Below are 20,942 nucleotides of genomic sequence, written 5' to 3' on the forward strand. Positions count from 1 at the left end.
GTCTTTCAAGAATCCATCTGAATGATGGGATATTTACGTGCACCTCACAAAGTCATTAAAGATCAAAAGCCAGATTTTATTACTTTTATTACTTAAGCTACACAGTAAGCCATGCTGACTCTTCCTCTTGTCAGAAAATAAGCTCATTAGAAAACCATATCAATATACCACCACTAATTACCAATCCACGCTGAGGGAAAGAATTGCACAGCTCTTGACCAGACGCAGTTTGTTTATTAAACACAACTAATATGCAAAAGATTATTTACCTGTTTTTCTTTATCCACTTTGGACGTGAAAATCCGTTTGCATTTGTCCTTAAAAGCAAAGTTTAGAGCATGTGTTTGGAAATACTGTGTTAACATTTGCTAAATCACCACCACCAAAAATCCAACAGAGAAAGAAATGGATCTTAAAAATAACCAAAAACTTTTAAGATTTTCAAAGTTTACACTACACCAGGTATATTGTACTATCTCTCTTCTATTTGGTATGAGCTGTAACAATGGCCAAAAGCCTTCCTTTTAAGGTTCTTTCTTTTTCAGCCATTTGGTTTTGGCAACCTGGATTTATTCTGACATATGTTTAGTGTATGACTTTGGTGTTAGCACAAGAAAATATCAAACTGCAAGTGAAATATCAGTAACAGTGAGAAATAGCTTAGATTTTCAACTTCCTTCTTCATACATTTCTAAGTCCAGGGATACCTATGGAAACCGCAGGACAGCAGAGTATTTCACAGGAATGTGCAGAAATTGCTTTCCTACATTTTGGCTGCCATAGGGGGTGCTCACACTCCATGTGAAAGCAATGCCAAACGGCTTACAGAGGTATCAGAAACTTGGTAGCACTTTTAAGTTATATTATTCTTCTAAATTAAAGAAAGTGTTTCTTCTGCTGTGACTCACTTGTGTGTTTGGTCCAGCTGAGTCAAACCCAGTTTAACCCAGTAACTGGCAGCACAGTAACCCTGTCTGACTGAACACAAGGATCTAGACATTAGCTGCCCTTTTAAAAGCATTTAAACATCCTCTTTTTAGCTTTCAAACCATACAGCCCAGCCTTTAAAAGGCTGAAACGAGACAAACATCAGCAAAATTACCTTTTTCCATACAGATGCACACTTCTGTGCTCAAACTCCTGCTAAAAGCAGTGCAGCAAAGACTGCTTGCTTTTCTGTATGTTCCTTCTTCCATCTACTAGGAAATCTAACATCCAAACCTCAGGTATTTTAGACTTTTCAGAGGTGCTGTCCAGATGTCATCCATACAATTATGTATTTTCAGTTTTCAAACAGAGCTACACCTCACATCACATAATTTACAGATGGGGAACAAATCTAACACATTACTGGTATAACTCAATTTTGTATGTCCCAAACTGTTGTTTATGTGCTAAGAACAATAACTTCTGGAGAAAGCTGATTAACAAAATCTTAAATCATATGCCTGAAATTCAGGCCTAAGATTTCTACTGCTTGGAACTAAAGCAACTGTTGAGTGATCATGACAAGCTGTAAACCACTCCATGAGAGTGGGCTCTTAAAGCATTTGATTGACTATTTTGGAACTACTCGTGACAGTTGTAACGTCAAGTGAAAACAAGATCTGGTGATTTGGTCATGATGCCTCTAGAACTGAATTTACTTTCCTGAACTCTCAAAACTTTTTGATCCTGCGGTTCAAAATGCAACTTCAGTCATGTATTTTATGAAAAGCAAATAGAAACAGCAGAAAAAAAAAAAGACCCAAAATCTTACATTTTAAACCAATCTTGAGTAAAAAAAAAAGCTTTAGGAGCATCTGATCTCTAACTTACAAATAGTTTAATAATAAGCTAAATTTTGTAGAATTCTTCTGTTTTTGCAAACATCTTGCCTCACATGGATATAACCTAACAGGTTCTGTAATATCCAGCTGTAAACTGTAGAAGATCTAACTAAACAAATTATGTTTAAATAAGCAAAAGTGGAAATATATGAAGTAAAAAAAAAATAGATGAATGCTCTATTTGTTTTTAACAAATATACATTTTTATTAAGAAATTAGGAATATAAAATAAGCCAAGTCCATGCAGAAGTCTTAAAACCATTTCCCCAGCCCCCCCATCTTTCTTTGTGCCTTCAAAATTGCATTTTAACAAATATAAGTGTTATTTATAGTTAAAACTCATGAAGTCAAGTAAGACATCAACTGCACTGCAGTCCTTGAGTGTGCAGGACAGCATAATGGCAAAAATGATTAGCCTTTAGTTTTGTGAGGCTAAGTGCCATGAGTTGTCTAAAAGATTTCTTTCTGTGTTGATCAACACAATTCCACTGAAAATATTCGGTATTTTCGAAGCCTTTAGAGAAGCAAAATTTACCTAATCGGAAAATGGTTTTTTTTCCTTCATCACCAGTTGCCAGATGTTCAGAGCACCTGGAGGATCAGCTTATCATTTTACATTGCATATTGTGCCCTGACAGCAGCGACTGTACAAATTATGTGATGTTTCCAGGTAATAAAGTTATGACCAGGATAAAAAAAATTGACAGTATATAAAAATAGGAACTTTGGTTCTCTGAAATATTTTAAAGTATTCAATTGATGAGATCATTGGAATCACCACAGAAGTTTTACCTATGTCACACCACAAGATATTTATGTTTTTCTAAAGCATTTCAAAGGTACACCGTGGGTGGGCACCCAAACTGAGTTCATTTCCCTTTATATGGAATACTTTAAAGAAATAACACCACCATGAAGGGTGGCTGAGTGTCCAGGAAGCTCATCTATGTAGCTAAGCCAAAAGACAGTTTAAAGGCCAGTTCAACAGCAGCTTCTGTGACTGAGTCATGAAAACAGACATAACACTCCTGAGGTTTTGGATGCAGAATGAGTCTCCTGGGAAAAAAAGAAAAAAGAATAAAAAGAAGAAAATCATCAGAGTTGTTAGTTTTTTTCTCCTCAAATGATAAATTCTGAGGTTTCAGTAAGAAGTTAAAACCAGCTCCTGTGTGAAACAGCTGGCAAATTTCAGTGTCTCTCCAGCATTTAATTTTTAAATCAAGTTATTCTCTGTTCAGTTTTCTCTTGGCTGCGTATGGAAAAAAGTCTCCAGGATTTCAGGATCTGTTTGTGTGGTACTGGTGTGTTTGTAGCAATCCAGGTTTCTGGGCTACAAGCTGCAATCAAGGTCCTTGGGAGCAAGCTCCAGTATTAAAAAATTTACTAATTCCCACATACTAATCCAGTGAGCTCTTTTAGGGAAGAACTAAAATAGGAAAGCTGTTAATACCTATTTATAACCTCAGGTAGCATTATGATTATTTTTGAAAGATATCAACAGTAGCACAAACTTTTTGAAATGTTTCAATGAACGGTTTATAATTTTTCCATGCAAGCTGCAGTTATGTGCATTCCTGCTGGGAAAGAACTGCTTTTCTTTTTTCTCTTTAAACATCTTCCCTCCCCTCTGTCAAAGCTGTCAGCTCCGTGCTGTTTTCACACTGGCACGGTGCTCCTCTCAAGTTAAAGGTGGAACTTCACACCAGTGCAATTCTCAATCCCAAATTAAAGCTACCTCAGTCAGTCTGCTCAAGCATTTCGGTGATGTGCTATATTTATTCTTAAAAAGTATACTCTTTTTTGAGCATATTCAAAAGCTGGAGGCAAAATCTGTCTTTAAACTTACCCCACAACCCAGTAATTCATTGTTGGTGGTGGTTTCTTCTGGTCAGTCCAGTTTTCAGGAGAGCACTCAAACAAAACACCATGTTCTCTCACCACACCTGAGTCATCAGCTGCCTTACTAAATTCTGAAATTCCACTGCCTGCCTTTTTCTTTTTCTGTAAAACAATTGTTGAAACGTCAGTAGAGAATGAAAGATGTTTACATAAACGCTAGCAAAAATGTGATTTCTTCAACACTCTGACGAATGACATTGCTGTCAAAAAGCCGGGCTTAGAAGATGTAACGAACTTGCTTACACGATTCTTCTCTCCACGGTTTTGTTCCTTTGGCATCAAAAGGCTTTTCCATTGTTACATCACTTGGAGTTAGACACATGCTCCCTTTTTTGACTTTTTTTTCCTTCTAGCTGAACACTATTTCTCTGTTTAGACATCTTAAATAATACAGCTCCTTCAAAAAAGTGTTACAACAGCTAAAGCTATCATCTTTCTTTCTCTGTGTGCCTCCCTAATTAAGAACTGTGATAGTAAAAGTCCACTGAATAAACTTGGCCAGGCAGGAATTTCTTTTTGTAAATAAACAGCTGAAGCACTTTGCTCAGAGCATTTTCCTACTCTTACCCAGTATGAGGGCATAAGATATACAGAAAATAAAGACATTTTTGTGTTTTGTTGAGCTTTCAGAGCCATGTTTTATACAAAGCTTTTGAATAAACCTTGAAGATTCGCTTAATCCCTGGATCTGCAAATGAAACGCCTATTCCAATCAGTTGCTTCAAAAGGTGAAATAAAAGGTTTTCTTGGAAAAAAATCTCAAGGAACTTATGTCTGCCATTTGCAGAAACAGAAACCACAACTTTCAGTTGCCTACAAGAGTGAAGATGTGGGGGCTGAACATCTAGAAAAGATGGTCAAAACACCACTGTCCTAATTTGTCAAAAATGGTAGAAGAAAAAGTGAAATGCACCTTAGCAGTTCATAAGCAAGGCAGGTAATAATTTGTCTGAGTGTCTTGCATTTCCTTAAACATGCTCTGGATTAAATTAATAAAGCATAGCCCAAATTACTCATAGTTTCATAGAGATTTCACAATAGACAAATCATCCTGTATCTTTCCTCAGTACATAAAATTGTTTCATGTCAGTAAAAATCAACTGTGCAATTAGCAAAGCAGACTTTTTTAGCAAAATAAAAGTGTGCATTGAACACAAAATGACTGATCTGAACGGAGTATCTTATAAATTGAGAACCTGCCCATAACAATAATATCAGGAGCTTTAAAAACGACACAAAGGCAAACGCAGCAAAGCACTGAAATAATTAAGCGAAAACAACGTGGAAACACCAAGCTGAGAACGTAAATAGCAAAACAAAAGCAAAGTCTCTGTACCTCTTTCCTTATGGACTGCTGAAAAATGGACCGAATTGAAAGACAGCACCGATAGAAATTCTGGATTAACTGGGGGTGGATGGAGCCACCGAGCTGGGCTACTTCTTTGTGAGTTGGAGTAATAAAGATTCCTTGCATCGTTTCCAAGGAGAGATAGTGGAAGAGAGTATTCTCAGGACCAGATGTCAACCTCAAAGAAAAAAAAAAATCAGAATTCAGAAATTTCAGTTTATCAACATACACTTTGTTTCTTAAGAAAGAACTGTTTTCTGGTAACTATAATAGAGTACAAAAATGGATACAGGCATTTTCTCTCCACCAAGGAAATCCTGCTGATTTGGATTGTTAATACTCATTTTAAAAAAACAACTAACAACAAATCCAAAAATCATGGTACTAGTTATGTACTGCACTTGTGTTCTCAAAATTTGCCCCAACAAAGACAAATGGAAAGAGAAATAAAAACGTTGTCCTTTGTACACCTACCCAGAGACACCAAGGAGGCACAAGGAATGTGTATGTGTGGCTCAGAACTTTTATTTGAACTTTCAAGGTCATACAGATGTGGGACATGTGCATACAACAGTGGCATACTGTTCAGAAACAGTGTTTTATTGTATTATTTTATGTTTTTTCTTTAATTAAGCTCTCAATTTAAGAGCATATGCAATCCTTGCATAGTAAAGTTTTGGTTAGAATAAAATCACTCAGGAACTTCTGTGATCTGTGTATATTAAAAAAACGATCCAAGTATGGCCTAAAAAATGAACTGCTTAACAAAAAATAATTTCTTACTTGAGAGCATTAAGAAGTTCTGTATCCTTCTCTGAAAGGTTCTTTCTTAGGTTTCCTAAATGACATGGATTTGGCAGGGTGTGTTTTTTTCTAGTGGCCTGAAGAACAAGACAGATGAAATAACAGAGAAAACACAGCTAAAGGAAAAACAGAATCAAACCAACAAATGACCAACTTAGAAGAAAATAATGTAGCATTTTTTGAAAATGCCCAAACAGTTGCATCAATTTAGATAAATGTATTTTATAGCCTATTTTGGACTAAAATGGGTTAGAAGCAGTTGCACAACTGTACAGCAATTTGTCCTGGTAACTTACGTTGACATCATTATTTCAGGGATATTCTCCAATTATTTCTGCTGATTCAAATGCAGCTGTGCCCACTTCAGCCACGTGAAAACTCCAAATATTTACAAGCAATGATAAAACAAAAAAAACACGGGATGGCTCTGAGGCTGACCCAGAGCTTCCCAAGGCAACAGAAATATTTGCTACTGAATTCAGGGATTCTTATGATTTATTCTTTTACATTGAAAGGACTGCCACCTCCCCTAAGCCCAGCAGAACCTCATCCGTTCTCTCTGCCTTTGTTCTCAGACCTGATCCACTGCAGGTTGTGGATTAGTGCTTTCATCTTCTGCAGGACCTTCGTTACCCTGTTGGGGTCCTCCACTGTTTCTGGTCGGGCTGAGCTTCCCTGTTGTTAGGGAGGAGTCCCCAAACAGAGACTTTCTGCTCGCCGGAGTGGTCGCTGGTTTGCAAGTGTTTTGTATCTTGCTGAGGAGAGGCGAGCTGGTCAAGCTCTCCAGTTTGTCACGTGTCACAGGAAGGAAGGAGTCAGCACAAGCCAAAGGTGGAACGGAGGGAGAATCCAGCCTTTCCTCTATGCTGGCATCTATTCCTTCCAGCTGGAGTATGGTTGCTTTGACCTGATCTACGTAGATACAGTCCGGTCCTGGATTCCCAATAGCTTTGGAAGCACAGCCTCCTGCCTCGAGCAGGACACACAGCATGAAGTGCCTCTGTAAATATGAAGGGAGCAGCATTAGCCTTCGGTTTAATATACAGGATGTGCTGTGCTGTATCTTATCTGAGACTGGGGTAAAATACAGCACTATATTCAACACTCCTTCCTCACCTCCAGAGGAGTTGTTTTCTTCTAATCAAATCACATCCACGGACATCTCTCTGTTATTGTGTTATTTAAGTTAATGACCCAAACATAAAAGCTGTTGTTTACAAATTAGCTCTTTGCTTTTAAGAAAGTCTACATTTAAAAAAACAAACCCAGACATATTTCTGAAATGAGTTGTCTGAAAAGACAAGATCATGAAGGTAAAAATACTTTCAACTGAAAAGGCATAAAAATGACGAGAATTTATACTTAAACTTTGTAAGCTTTGCACATGTATAAAAAATGCTACTCTCTGAGAAATTCTATCCCCTAAAACAACTACAGTATAAGTATTTTGTAAAATTACCAAAGAAAATGTAATATATGCATCTTAGTGAACACAAGGCAAGACACAACAGCAAAGAAGAGGCCCAGAGAACGGGCATCCTGCAGCTGTTAACTTACCAAGCCAACTATCAGTAAGAAGTATCTTGCTTCGGGTTCCCTGTATCCTGTAAAAGCTGACCCTTCACACGGCTGGATATGATGCTGTGGAAATACCTCCCGCCAAATCACTAACTGAGCGATCCTCTGTTCTGCTGCCAGGGGTAACAGACAATAGTGCCGACAGTATGAACCTACATCAACAAGATCCTCCTTTGGCAAGTGATTACCAATCAAGTAACCCTTAAGGAAACACAGAAAAGGAAGTTGCATTCAGTAAGAAATACAACACCACCACGTATCACTTCAGAGTTCTTTCTACCTAGAGGTATCCCTGCTCCACGTGCACTGTCATCCTAAGCTTTCTGCCCACAGACTGTCGTCTTGGGGTACACCTGTACCACAGGTAACACAGAGCTTTTGCACCACACCTAAACACTCAAAATACTGAAATATGCACAAAGAAACCATCAGCATAGAAGCAAGTTATCAAAGGTGAGCTGGGAAGTGCACGGCTTTAACTGCTTGAAAACACCTACAGCGTTAAGTTGCTGGAGTTCTCGTTTAATTCTCTCTCCAAAAATAGTGAGCTTTCACTGGAATTAATAACATGTCCAAAGAAGATACATAGCACAGCAGCAGTTCTAGCTGCTTTACAGCTCAAGTGCTGTCAAAATTCCTACTAGAATATCCTACAGTCTCACTAGAATTGACTCGTATTGCTTTATTTCTCTCTCTCCACCAAAAAATTCCAGTTTCAAAGAAGCAGTTTGTTCTTACTGATCATACAATACATATAATTTCCTTTCACAATTTTTTTCTGTTATGGTGTTTGAGTTCTGGTACTAGAAATGCCTGTTTAAAGCAGTCATACGTTTATTTCATATTTGTGAGGTTCTGCCTAGATTAGATTTCTACATGCATTTTGCTCATCTTTAGGTCTTAATCATTAAGATTACCTTGTAGAAGAGACAAGAGCCCAAAATCATATATAATCTTCTCATGTCATAATAATCTTCAGACTGTGGGGAAAAAAAAGATAATTGTACCATTTTTAATTCAAATTTTTTGTTTAATTTACCAAATGCAAGTGAACTACTTCTGGTAAACTGTAATCAATATATTACTTAATGTTTTCATATTTGACCCCCTCTTATTACCAGTACAGCAATTAATACTGAGCAGTAAAGGGAAATATCAAATTTTTAGCCTCCATTATTGATATTCATATAATTAAAATGTTCTCCAAAGATTTCAGCTGATTAAATAGTTCCCTATTTAGTTGTTATTTGTCCATTAACAATTTCTCTGAGGATATGTTCACTCTCACAGTTCTTAACAGCAAAGTACCTGCAGCATAACTATTGACACCAGGGGCCCTCAGAGAGTAAAACTTTCAAGTCAAAGCATTTTTTTCCAGTACTTGACATTTTACCTAAATTATACCAGTTCATTGATCTTTTAATCCTCGGGACTCTCTGATTACTAACACTATGTTTGGATGGATATCCTGTAGTTTAAATTAAGTAGGTGCAATCAATATCTGTGCAATAAACTGTAACTTGCTTTCTGTAAGCATTCATCCAGCTTGTTTAGAACAGTGATTCTTTTGAATAGAATTTGAAAGTAACTGTTCTGAAACATGAATTTAAGAGAGCTCTTTCATGACAAAGTCAAGCTGAAATTTCAGTATGTTGACACCTTGCATAGCAAGGTTTATTCACAATTGTTTGGGAAGGAGACAGTTATTTACACCAAGAAGAAATGTAACAGCAATCAGCTGTGTTAAAATTTAAGGGGTTTTTGTAGACATCTGTCCCGGGCTACACATGACTCTGCTATCCACCTTTTCTTTTCTCTTTTCCCCAAATATGCCTACTAATTTAGACTGTGAGGAGGGACTTAAGATAAGGGTGGTACTCTGTTATCCTAGAGGAAGAATGTATCCACCAGTGTGAAAAGATTGGAAGGCTGATGACTCAGAGGGCACGCACACCTGCCACCTCAGGCTATGAGCTGGGTATTGTTTCTTTGTCCTTACACAAATAACTCATCTGTCATAACTCCCCGTGGAGAGGCATCAGGACAATTCACACACGTGGCCTGAAGATATTCATCTCTGCTGATGGCCACAATGGATCCACCTGTGCTTCGAAGGTGACAAAGACTCTTGAAATGTCCCACAATCCACTGTTAGTTTTGCAGCCTCACTCCATCACTGACCCTCCAAACTGTTCCTGACAGGTTTTACTGGGTGGGTGGAGGCTGCCTGCCATCTTGTTTTGATCCGCTGGGCAGGAGGTTGAGAATTTTTCTGGTTAGCTTATCCCAGTTTTATCAGTATTGTTTAGCATCCTTCTTGCTAGAGTTATTTTTTCACTTACATCTGGGCGTGTTTGATATCTCTCTCCCTCAATCTCTCTATTGGAGAGAAGCAGGGGAATCGAATCAGAGGAAGGAGACTTCTGTCCAAGGTCTCTGCCCCTCCAAATTGTCTCAAACCAAGACAACACCCCATGGACTCAAGTTACATTTAAATCATGGACTTTCAGTGATTAATCCTATAGGATTATAATACGTTGTAATATTAACCATGGAGACAAATTCAGGATAAATAGAACAGGTAAATTGATCTATCTTTAAAGAATAATATCATATTCCTTTGCTGTGACTCTCACTTGATTAGAAAAAAGTGGATGAGTTTGAAATGAGTGCTGAATACGACACCAAGGCAAAGAGAGAGTGTGGAATGCAAAAAAAAGAAGATGTTTACCAGCTCTGCAAAGTCAGCTGCTTCCAGATCACTCAGTGCTGTGTCAATTTCCGTCTGAAATATTTAAACAGTGCTTTTTAATAGATATTTCCAACACATTAATTTCCCATAATAGCACAGGTTGCTCTGTCTCGCTGGTGTCAGAAGTAACAAACACAAAGTGAGCGGATAAAAATTTGCACGTACTTTTCAATAGTATCATCAAATATCAAGAACACCTTGAGCCATCAGATTAAAGAAAAATCCTTCTTAAATGCTGTCTATCCCCCTGCTCCTTGAAACTGTACAGTTTCCCTCCTTGTGTGCCTGCTGAGCAGAGTGTTTGGCACAAAGGTGCTTTAATACACGACGTCTAGAGACACATCTCAAATCTGGCACACTACTGCATCCAACTGAGCTATCAGAAAAATCTTTTACACAATGGATTTAGCTTTTTTGTCTCTATGGAAATTGCCAAAACTTTCTCACACATTTATCTTTGTTCTACTCCAACTGCTTTGGGTGTCCTAATTTCTTTAACTACAAGAGCTGCTGGTTAATGTAAATTTTACTAAGAGTACTTCAAGAAGAAACATGGTACTAGGCACTGAAACCCCTGACATAAATGTAGTAAGAACCTAAACCCCATAATTACAAATTTCTTGAGCTGTATTAACAGGCTGCCTGCAACTGAAACAGCCAGTTTTCAAACAGAGCAATGTCAGCGAGGCTGTTGGCAGGCAAAAATGAACCAGTCTCTCAGCTTTTCCCCAGTCAAAATTTAAATGGCTTTCTGCCCAAAGAACTGACATTTTTAGTTTTATATTCCTTATAGGATATAAAGATCTTCACCCACATGTTAACTGGAAATGTCCTGTTCTGCAACAACAACATTTTTTCTGGCAAGTATGAATGATCTCAGACAACTCTGGGAAGTGATGTCTGTATCATAAATATCAACGATCCTGTTGTCTAAATCCCTTTAAAATTTGCTATTTTGCAAGAAAGAAACAACCTGGAAGTCGAACTACAGAACAAGCTGCAATAGAGTCTGTCTACAGAAACTTGAGAGAGAAGAAAAAAGCATGGAGGAAAAAAGCTAATCTCTTCTGAGACACTCCATAAATATGCACTTCTGTAGGTAAAACATATATAACGGGGTGTTCATACATATTATAAAAGCAGAGGTTGGATTAAATAATTGCAAAAATATTGTCCTCAAGCACATATTTAGCAAAAATATATCTGGACACATAGAGGGTAAGGCAGAAAGAACTAAGTAACTATCAGTCTGCAGCTAAAGATAAAGGAGGAGACAATTCTCCTTTAAGAGAAGCCCACAGATATATGTTTGGAAACTAACAGCATTGACTGATGCACAACTTGCAACATCCAGGGCAATTTCTGTTACTGAATCATAGCAAACCTGTAATCATTCTGCAAAAAAAAACCCTGACAAGAGCAAAGTTGAAAGACTTACCCCTTCATCCCTTCCCCTCCAAACACACTTAGAAAAATGATACAGTGAGGTCTCATAAAAATCAGAAACCCAGGAAAGTCCTAGTTAATATTATTTTCAAATAAAGACCCTATAAATTACAGAATATGCTACTGCAGAAGAAAGGTCATTTTGAACATCCAAACTCAGTCCTTTCACAAAGCACTTGCAATTTTCCACAAAGTTCAGCAAGTACAACGTTCATTTCTTTTACTGTTGCTGATGAAATAAGTTTGGATAATGGAGTTTATGGTCAGTTCAGATTACAATCATTGTCTAATAATTAGAATTAGCCTTAACTATGTTATCTACAAACTTACAAATATTTTGGGTCTATCCATGAAAGGAAACTCTGAGCTTAAAAAACTTCCAAGCTGTTTTATTTGCATTAAATCATGGCAAATACTCATTAAAAAACAAACTCTACCATGACAAGACTAACATATTCTAAACCAGAAACAAAGATATTAAAGCCATTAAAATGACATTTACGACTGGCAGCTGTAATTCTATTTACTGTGATCTATCTTTTGTCCTATTGGTGCTTAATGCACAACTTAGTTTCTAATTAGGAGGTAACCAGACACTGTGGAATGGTGCAGAAAAGCTGCCACACAAATGACACGTGGATATTTATTTTGATTCTGCAACAGTCATTTATAACTCTCCTAAATTACAAGCTATGGGCTTCTGGAGTAGTATTTCCTACCTGGAAAAAAACCCACTTCAATGGTTAAAAATCAAACATGAAGCTGCATACCAGGGGCTTCTTTCCCTACTCTGTATCCTAGTTCTTAGAGATGTGTGTGTATATATTTTAAATAAAGTTTTAAATCCTTTGTCATCACAATCTCTTCCTAGATAACTCCAAAGCCACTAAATACACGGTGGGAATGACAGCGTAGCTCCAAACTTGAATAAAGGATCTGGTAGGAAAAACGGACGGTCTTGGATGAGCACAGGTAAATTCCACAAACAGCAGATTTTTTTGGTCTCTCCTATCCAAGTTTTTCCGGAGAGATGTGAAAAGGACATTACCTTGATGTCCTGAGGCAGTGTCAGCCAGCGCAGGCCTGGCAGACTGTCCAGGAACGAGGCACTGCAGCTCTCATAGCGCTGAGCGCTGGGGCTGCCACCGGGCTTGAGCCTCCCGGGCTGAAGCGCACGCTGGAAGAACAGGTTGAAAAAATGATCGAGGCGAGAAACATTTTCCACCTGGCAAAAAGCACTGAACAAACATGAACTCCGAGTTAGAATAACATTGAGAAACTTGCAGCTTGTTTATATAACCCTCAGTGCTACACGAGTCTCCTTTGCAACACGATGCTACGTTTGGATGTGTTTTTAACATTCATTTTTAACGTGAAAAAACCCACTAGGCTAATATCCAGGCAGTACCTACAAACAAAGAAAAACTAAACCAGTATGGTATTGTAGTAGATGTCTTAGAGCAACTTTATATGATATAAACATCAGTCTCATCTTTTTGGAAACTGAGCTTTATTCTTTTTCTTTCTCTATGGCATACACCACGCTAAGGCTGAAGTGATGCAAGCATATGAATCTTGGCAATTTTATTTAGGTTACAGTCAAGACTGAAAATTTTCTGGGTGATTTCCAAATGCAGAGAAAGACACTCACTGCAAATCCAGAGTGTTTACTTTATTAAAAATATAATCCTGATTCATAGGTATATTTTACAGACAGTGCTTGAACACAAAGGATAACATTTGCAGAGTGCTGTTGACATCCACAGAGACTTAGATTATGTGAATGATTTAACCTAATCAAGGACAAAACTTTCTGAATTGACAAAGACTGTTTAAAAAGTGTCTTACTAGCATTCAGACTGAAAGCAAAAGGCAAGAAGAACATAATTCTGTTTTTTTATGGAAATGTAAAGGCACATGGAAAGAAATTCCATGTAGACATTAAAATTAATGCTACTATTTGCCTTTTTCAGTGAGCACCAACGAGAAATGTGTGACTGAAAAGAAAATACTTTTGAAAGAACTCACCTGTCCAAAGAACCGTACATAAATGTCAAGGTCCTGACAACATCTTCAATCATGTTCCTCAGCTGAGAAAGTGGCACACTAAAAAATAGAAATGAAAAATGTACAGCTTCACTGTGAACAAATAGTCCTCCTAGAACACATACATGTGTCACATTACTGATGTTATCCAGCAGCCTCGACAGAGTACTTGGATTTACCAAATCCATTCCTGTTTTCTAACCTACATGTATGTCTGAGATCTTATTCCTTCAGAGCAAATGAAAAAGAAACTGTAACAATGGATATCTAAAAGATGACAATAAAGTCAACCAGAAAAGAAGAATTTGAGGACACAAAATAAAATTTAAAGGAAAACAAAACCTTTCCTCTGAAACTCACTTCTCTTCAGGAAGGCCAATTACGAGCAACTTGTCAGATTCTTTCCAGTAAACAACTTGAACCAGTTTTTCACATAAGAAAAGGGAGGAACTAGAAAAATTAAACCAGAAATACTTCTGTTAACAATATGAAGTTACAGAAGAGTTAAAAACAATTTCACTGAAGTAAAAATCCTACTCACTGCTACCCACTACAAGGAAATTCCCCCACATCAAGCAGTCCATCTTCAGGCACATTGTTCTAGTTAAAATGTTACTGCCTAAACAGGTTGAGTCACTCTTGATTTTGTCTATAACTTGACACATAACCCATGTTTGCTCTACATGTATGTATAGAGTAATAAAAATAACAATACATTACATTTCAAATACTTTTACCTGATAATCTCGGTACCAGTAACATTTTCCAGTATGTCAGACAGTGTGAGAAATATTCCTCTCACACTTTTCAGTTTTTGGGATGCTTCAGATATGGGGTACTGATAAAGAATTTCTTGCTGTGAAGAAAGTCAGCTGTTAGTTAAGCAAAGCAAAACCAACCCCCCGCCCCAAAAAAATCCCCACAGAAAACAAGATAATTTTTTTGTGTGTGGTATTAAGGTTTTTTTAAACATGAAAGGTTTTTTCTGATATACTTTCATAGGGTAGTGAAACAAGCTGCATGGGCATACTGGAAACTTCTAAAAAGCACATGCCCAGGGAAGCTGAGGATGCTCCATCCCTGGAAGTGTTCAAGGATAGGCTGGACAGGCTTTCAGCAACCTGGTCTAGTGAAAGGTGTCCCTGCCCATGCCAAGCAGTTGGAACAAGAAGTCTACTATTTGTATGGCTCTTTCAGTGTTTAAATTCTGATCTAAATCATCATCAAACATACAGCTCTTCAAAACCAACAGTAAGAATGTGAAAACTCCAGTCTCTCTGTATAACCCTACCTGTTTCACATGCACAGCATAAAACAGAGCTGAGATATATTCTCAAATAACACACACGATTAACATTTCTCATGAAACCTGTGACCATCTGTGTCAGCATATTCTTAAACAGGTCATCTTGATGCTCAGTAAAATAAGTCATCTTGAAGCACAGATAAATATTTGTGACAATTATTTTTATTTTCCTAACCAGTTTTTAAAAATAATTTCTTTATGCAAGCACTTTCAAAAATTTTGTATTATTTCAGCAACCATAAAAATACAGTAATAGACAAAAACGATTCCTCGTCATTTATTGCTTTCTGCCAAATCATGATGGGCCAAAAATGATGTATGTAATATTAGACATATCCACTGCAAAGAGTATAGTAAATTATCTTTTTACACAAACAAAAGGCACACAGGCATGATTAACTTCCCTATTTATGTCACTAAGAACATTCAGCCAGTACCATTAGAAAATTTTCCTCATCCAGACTAAAAGAATGTAAAGTTTCATTGCAGAAGGACCTGGAAAACTCTTCATTCTTATCCAATTTAATTAGCTCTATTTACAAATACTCATTAGTGACAAGGATCTTTTTTTCCTGGAATCAATCCCTCAACTGGAGAAACCCTGCTGTTTTCTAATTACAGCAGTGCAAAGGGCTAGAAAGAGCCTTTTTTCCACCCCTCACTATGAACTGGGGCCTTTACACAAAATTAATGTGTGAATTATCTGCACACTTTCCCAGGGAAAGAAAAGGGCAGAGCAGTATCAGGTCTGTGTAAAGTGATTTAACAAGGTTCAGCACATGCCACCATACCAGGTCAGCTGTCTCAAAAGCAAGCCCAAAAGGTCACAGGCCAAACACAGTGGAACTAATAAATGACAAGCAGCTCATTCCTTAAAAAGTGTAAACCCTCCCTCAACCCAAAAATCCAGACCTGGACAGACTCTGAACTAGTGGCTTCTAGTAACACTCTCATGTAGGAGGAATATCAACATTATTCCTTTTAAGCCCTGGTATCACCAAAAATCAGGTCAAACACACTGGTACGGATAATGTGTAACTGTAACACCTACCTTAAACTAAAATCTGCAAGAGACAGGATCAGTCTTACTCACTGAAACTGCTGCCATCTGGGACACCCCCCACAGGCATACACACATCCCCAATGATTTCCAATACTACTTTCTTTTATAGCTGAACAGACAGGGCTTACAAGTCTTAAAGCTCATTAATTCTATTTTTAGGTGCCAAAAGCTCACAAGTGGGAGAATTAGTTAGCAGTTCCAGTTGCCATAGTTTACATGGATGTGACCTGCATACCGTGCCTCCTCTGGATTTGGGTAAAGCAGTTTAGTAAAGGATCATTATATTTTTACTGTGCACTATGGCATAGGTGTATCATAACTTCAGTGCTAATTTAAAGTACTCTAGGAACTAATTTTGGGACAAAACATCTCCAGGCCATAAGTTGCTTAATGTTCAGTAAAAAGACAAATGCCTTGAAGAAATGCCTTCTTTCGTAAGGAAATGTTATAAAGAGCCTGATTATCCCAGCAAAGCACACCTCAACGTTAGCCTATTTGGGGCTGCATAACTGCCAAGACTTGTCAGGGAACAATTATTTCATGGTGTGAAGGGATGATGTGTGCATTACAATTCCTCTTTTACCTCTGCTCAATGTTCAGGATTAATCCCGTTTCTTGGGAGAGCTTCAAGAAATAATGGGGCAAGAAAGCAGTGCTATATCTACTCTGAGGTGCAGGAATTGCAATCAGGCATTTGCATGTCTGTTCCCCTACCAACAGAGGAGCCAGTGATCCTGAAATTATTTTTCTTTTAATATTTCATAAAGTTTGGTCTTTAAGTCTACAACCACCATCCACAGGTGTTCTATCCACGTAGCGCAGCAGTCTTGGGCTACTAAAAACTCAGAACTGCAGAAGAAGAGAATTATTTGAAATATGCAAGTGAACTTTGATAAAGAACCTTAAGTTTATTTAATTTACAGTTAAATGAGCTCTTTTAATTTTTGTTGTAAGCAAATACTAAAGAAGAAAAATGCTGTGATATTGTTTTAATGGAAGCGGTCTCTAAGAAAAAGAACATGGAATGGCATTGCCTAATTGCTACACTAGTGAAAAAAAAAGTAATACTGAGAAGAGACATTTGTATAAACTAATTTCCACTGAAGGAAAAACTGTAATCTCTTACAGGAGAGTGGGAAGAATGGCAAACCAAAAGTTAAAGTGTAGGATCTTGTTTAACAAGCAACAGAGCACACATGACCTTCAAATTATTATGCTAAGAGCATGATTTTGCTTGCAAATCAAGTACTTCAGAGTTAAGAGCTACTGGATTTACGGTTGGCTAGTAAGTTTTAATTGCATCCACTCATCTGTCCATCCTGTCCTCTGCACAAGACAGGCATCTTTCAGAAAAAAAATGTAATACTTAAGACAGTGTCATGCTGTGTACATACTAAAGGGATGAATTAAAATTGCACAAGCAGATACAAATTCATAATTTCTGAGGTGTCATCCACTTGACCCTGCAAACTTTGCAACATTTCTTATATGACATCATGATATCATGTAATTTTCTAGGGTTCTCCTCCCCAGCACTGTCTCTAGAAAATACGGATATAACACCTTTTCTCTATCACACATCACCAACAGAACAATTTAGACTTGTACCAGTTGAAAAACAGTCTAAAGGGAGTAAAGGTATTTCAGACAAGGGATGGAGCACTGAGTGAACCTAAGGATAAATTCCAGGGGAGAGAAAGCAAAATGTCTTTTTCCTGCTCCCCACTCCATCACTGTCCTGCCATCCCAGTCCCTGAGGACTGGCAAAACCTGTGCTTCCTCTGATGTCTCCTCATCACAGATAATATGAGATCACTGGGGCACAATGCTAAATGTGAGAATTCACACAAGGGGAGAAGTGTCTTTTTTCCAAATGTCTGTCCCTGAAAGTCTACTTTGTCCATATTGTCATTTTTAGATTAGGCAAGAGACCAAACTCAGCCCTCCCCACCGCTCTGTGCCCCTGCATTAAGAGGAGTATCTGTAGCTATGGCTACATCACCGACAACATCTACACAAACTTACAATGGCTTACATGTACACTGGCAAAATCCTTCTGAACACAGAAAGAAAAGAGATGTGAAAAGGAAGCTTTACAGGACAAAGGGAAAGAACTTCAGTAGCTCGAAAACGCTGCCCCAAGCAAGAATCAGCGGCTGATTGCAAACAGCAGACAGGCCAGAGTCCTCTAAGAAAAGGCACATTAGCATTTCCAAACAGGAGCCAGACAGATTATGAATGTGGACTGCCAACATCTCCTGCTGGGGGAAATTCTTTTGGCTTGGCAGATTCCATAGTTCCAAGTTGGAGAGGCGTTGACAACACCCCGTCCAGCAGAGAGACAACACGAGAGACAACCCTGCACTGGTGAATGCACCTCGGCTCTGCAGATACACCTATGGCCTCTCCTCATGTGCTGACCTGAACTCAGTTTAAGCCCAATTACAGTTTGTCAGCACTGATGCTGTGTTTTATCCCTCTGGAATTTCAGGCCGTATTTCTGCCAAAATGGACGTTTTGCAGATGACTCACTACTCAAAACATTTAGCAGGATTATTTATTTATTTATTCTTTCATTCATTTACTTGACATCAAATATCACAGCAGTTGCTGTTGTCAGTTGTTAAATTTCACTTCAGATTTCTTTAGTCAGCCACGTACCTCGTCCTTGGATGTTTCAGAGTCCAGTTTCAGTGAGAGGAACATGACAATATGAGGCACGTCCTGAACTGCCTGCTGAAGGTCTGTACTCTCTTCTCCCCACAGGAGCCGAACCAGATTGTTCATACTTGACTGTGCCTGTTTGTTCATTTGCTGAGAAGTTCCTTCAGGCTCAAACACTGAGGTTTCAAATGTAAGTTTAACCTATTAAGATAATGAATTATTGTGAAAACCGTGAGGCTGTACTTGCAATGATGTCCCGACATCAGATGAAAGAGATGCAGTTTGAGCCCTTTAAGAGATTAAGTTTTCTCAGCCTTCCTGACATGTAAGCACACAAAAGTTCTTGCTGTTTCAAGAAAAACCAATTATACATTTAGCATTACATAACCATCTATTACAAAGGACAAACCCAGCTATTACATGCTCTGTGAACCATGTGAGTAAGCATGTGGTTTGCTGTGTTTTCATGCTTAATTCTTATGGTCTTGAGAATGGAAAAATATACTTACTGCTCTGGGTTGGTCTGAACACAAAACCTATACTACCCTGACTTTGAAAAACACACAATAATTGACTTCTTTCAAAATGTCAGCACTTTCCTAAGTGTATATCCTCAAGGCTCTTTCTGGAGCACTTCTTTGCCATTTTGAGTGCACAGGAAAATACATTACACTAAAAAGTCTGTTAAATTGTAACAGTAGCAATTCTTTCAGTCTTTCATTTTCACCATGTTAACTTTTTTTAACTGTAAAATCAGCAAATAAGGGTTTTGTTGCCGTATTTAACAATTCACACAACTACCAAGAAGCATAAAAATTGTTTACATCCTTTGCTGTGCTGTCTTTAGAAGAAAAAAAAAAATCAAAGCACAGAGCGTCCTCTCTTAAGTAACCAAAGTTTAAATGATCAAGCTTACTTTGCCAAAGAATTATGTTTTCTGTCTTTATTTCCTAAATAAAGTAAAACCCAGGAATTTTGGAAGAAACACATATTTCCTCATAACAAGCAACACACAATCCAAACGATGCAGAAATATGTTTCATAATTTGCTTTATATTTTTTCATACTTTTTATTATCACTGCCTTACAAAAATTATGTTTGCTAGTTGTTCCAGTAGTGATGAAAGAGCAATTTTTATTTTTTTTTTGTGAATAAATGCTGATATCCTAGGTATGAAAGAAGGAGATGGGAAGTTCTGAACATAACACATCACACATCACACCAAGTCCTGCTTCTCTGTTAAGTCAGTGACAGCTTAGCCCAAGTATTGATGCAACAAAAAAGGTTTTTATTTTCCCAGCTGCAATAAAACTGAGAAGCCCAGGCAGAGGTAATTTATCCATTTAAATGGAGATCATTCTCATTTTCGTAATCGTGTATGTGTATGCACATACTTCGAGAGAGGAGTGCCAGCAAGAAATAATGATGCTTTAAAACACCCACTGCCTGCCAAACTGGCTTGGAGAGAAGTGCCATCATCAGCTCTTACAGCTACAACATTTATGTCACTGGGTGCCACCTTCCCATTCCACTCATGACTCTTTTCCTCTCCTATTTTGGCTGCTATCAGCTTTTTTCTCTTTTCTTTTCCCGTTCCCTGGAGCAGCACTGCCCTCAGTCCTACTCTGCTGCCCTGTGCTACCCCTGTCTTCTCTTACAGTCACTCATCCCTCGCCCTCTCCTCATCATTTCAGTCTTGATTCCTTACACTGCACATTAACAGGGCTCAAGGAGCAGAGACATCCAGCTGCTTTTTAAGACCCAGTAACTTGACAGTTCACAGCTGCAGAGGTGAATGTCTTCTTCTCCAGCATTTTGTGACTCAGTTCTCTTTCTTTGTCATGCCACCTGCATTTATTTCAGAGCATTTTCCTCATACCCCCTTTAACTTCTTGCAGATTTCCTCGAGGCTCAATAGTTATTTCTCTTAAACTTCTCTTACATCTTGTCTGTGGACACTTATACGTGACACTTAGGCTGCAGTCCCTACACTAATGATGCACAGATGTCATTCTTGCTGCAATCTTTTTGTCTCTCAGTTTTTAAAGAACCAAACTCTGTCTTGTCTTAGAGAGACCACCATATGGTCCTCCAGGGAAGAGCTCAAAACAAACTGGGCCAAACAGAACAAACTCCTCCTGAAGGCATCCACGCTGCCTCCCACATCACTGTCATAGAAAAGGACCAAGAGACCGTTATTTTTACA

At 38.1% G+C, this 20,942-nt stretch overlaps 1 protein-coding gene across 1 annotated transcript in view; it reads right to left on the reverse strand.

The window, feature by feature from the left end:
• Positions 1–2,036: 2,036 nt before the first annotated feature.
• Positions 2,037–20,942, reverse strand: part of INTU (inturned planar cell polarity protein) — a 33,977-nt gene continuing 15,071 nt past the window's right edge. Inside the window, exons 4-16 of the mRNA XM_050320600.1 lie at positions 18,733–18,936; positions 14,440–14,558; positions 14,063–14,152; positions 13,685–13,762; positions 12,705–12,894; positions 10,190–10,243; positions 8,376–8,438; positions 7,438–7,659; positions 6,458–6,880; positions 5,860–5,957; positions 5,065–5,254; positions 3,676–3,830; positions 2,037–2,885 (exon numbers count right to left, since the gene is read on the reverse strand). Coding sequence (XP_050176557.1) covers positions 2,774–2,885; positions 3,676–3,830; positions 5,065–5,254; positions 5,860–5,957; positions 6,458–6,880; positions 7,438–7,659; positions 8,376–8,438; positions 10,190–10,243; positions 12,705–12,894; positions 13,685–13,762; positions 14,063–14,152; positions 14,440–14,558; positions 18,733–18,936 — 1,998 coding nt within the window. The 3' untranslated portion in view covers positions 2,037–2,773. The remainder of the gene's footprint in view (positions 2,886–3,675; positions 3,831–5,064; positions 5,255–5,859; positions 5,958–6,457; positions 6,881–7,437; positions 7,660–8,375; positions 8,439–10,189; positions 10,244–12,704; positions 12,895–13,684; positions 13,763–14,062; positions 14,153–14,439; positions 14,559–18,732; positions 18,937–20,942) is intronic.

The sequence above is a fragment of the Myiozetetes cayanensis genome, unplaced genomic scaffold, assembly GCF_022539395.1.
Source record: "Myiozetetes cayanensis isolate MyiCay16 unplaced genomic scaffold, myiCay2020 scf24, whole genome shotgun sequence".
NCBI classification, from domain to species: Eukaryota; Metazoa; Chordata; class Aves; order Passeriformes; family Tyrannidae; genus Myiozetetes; species Myiozetetes cayanensis.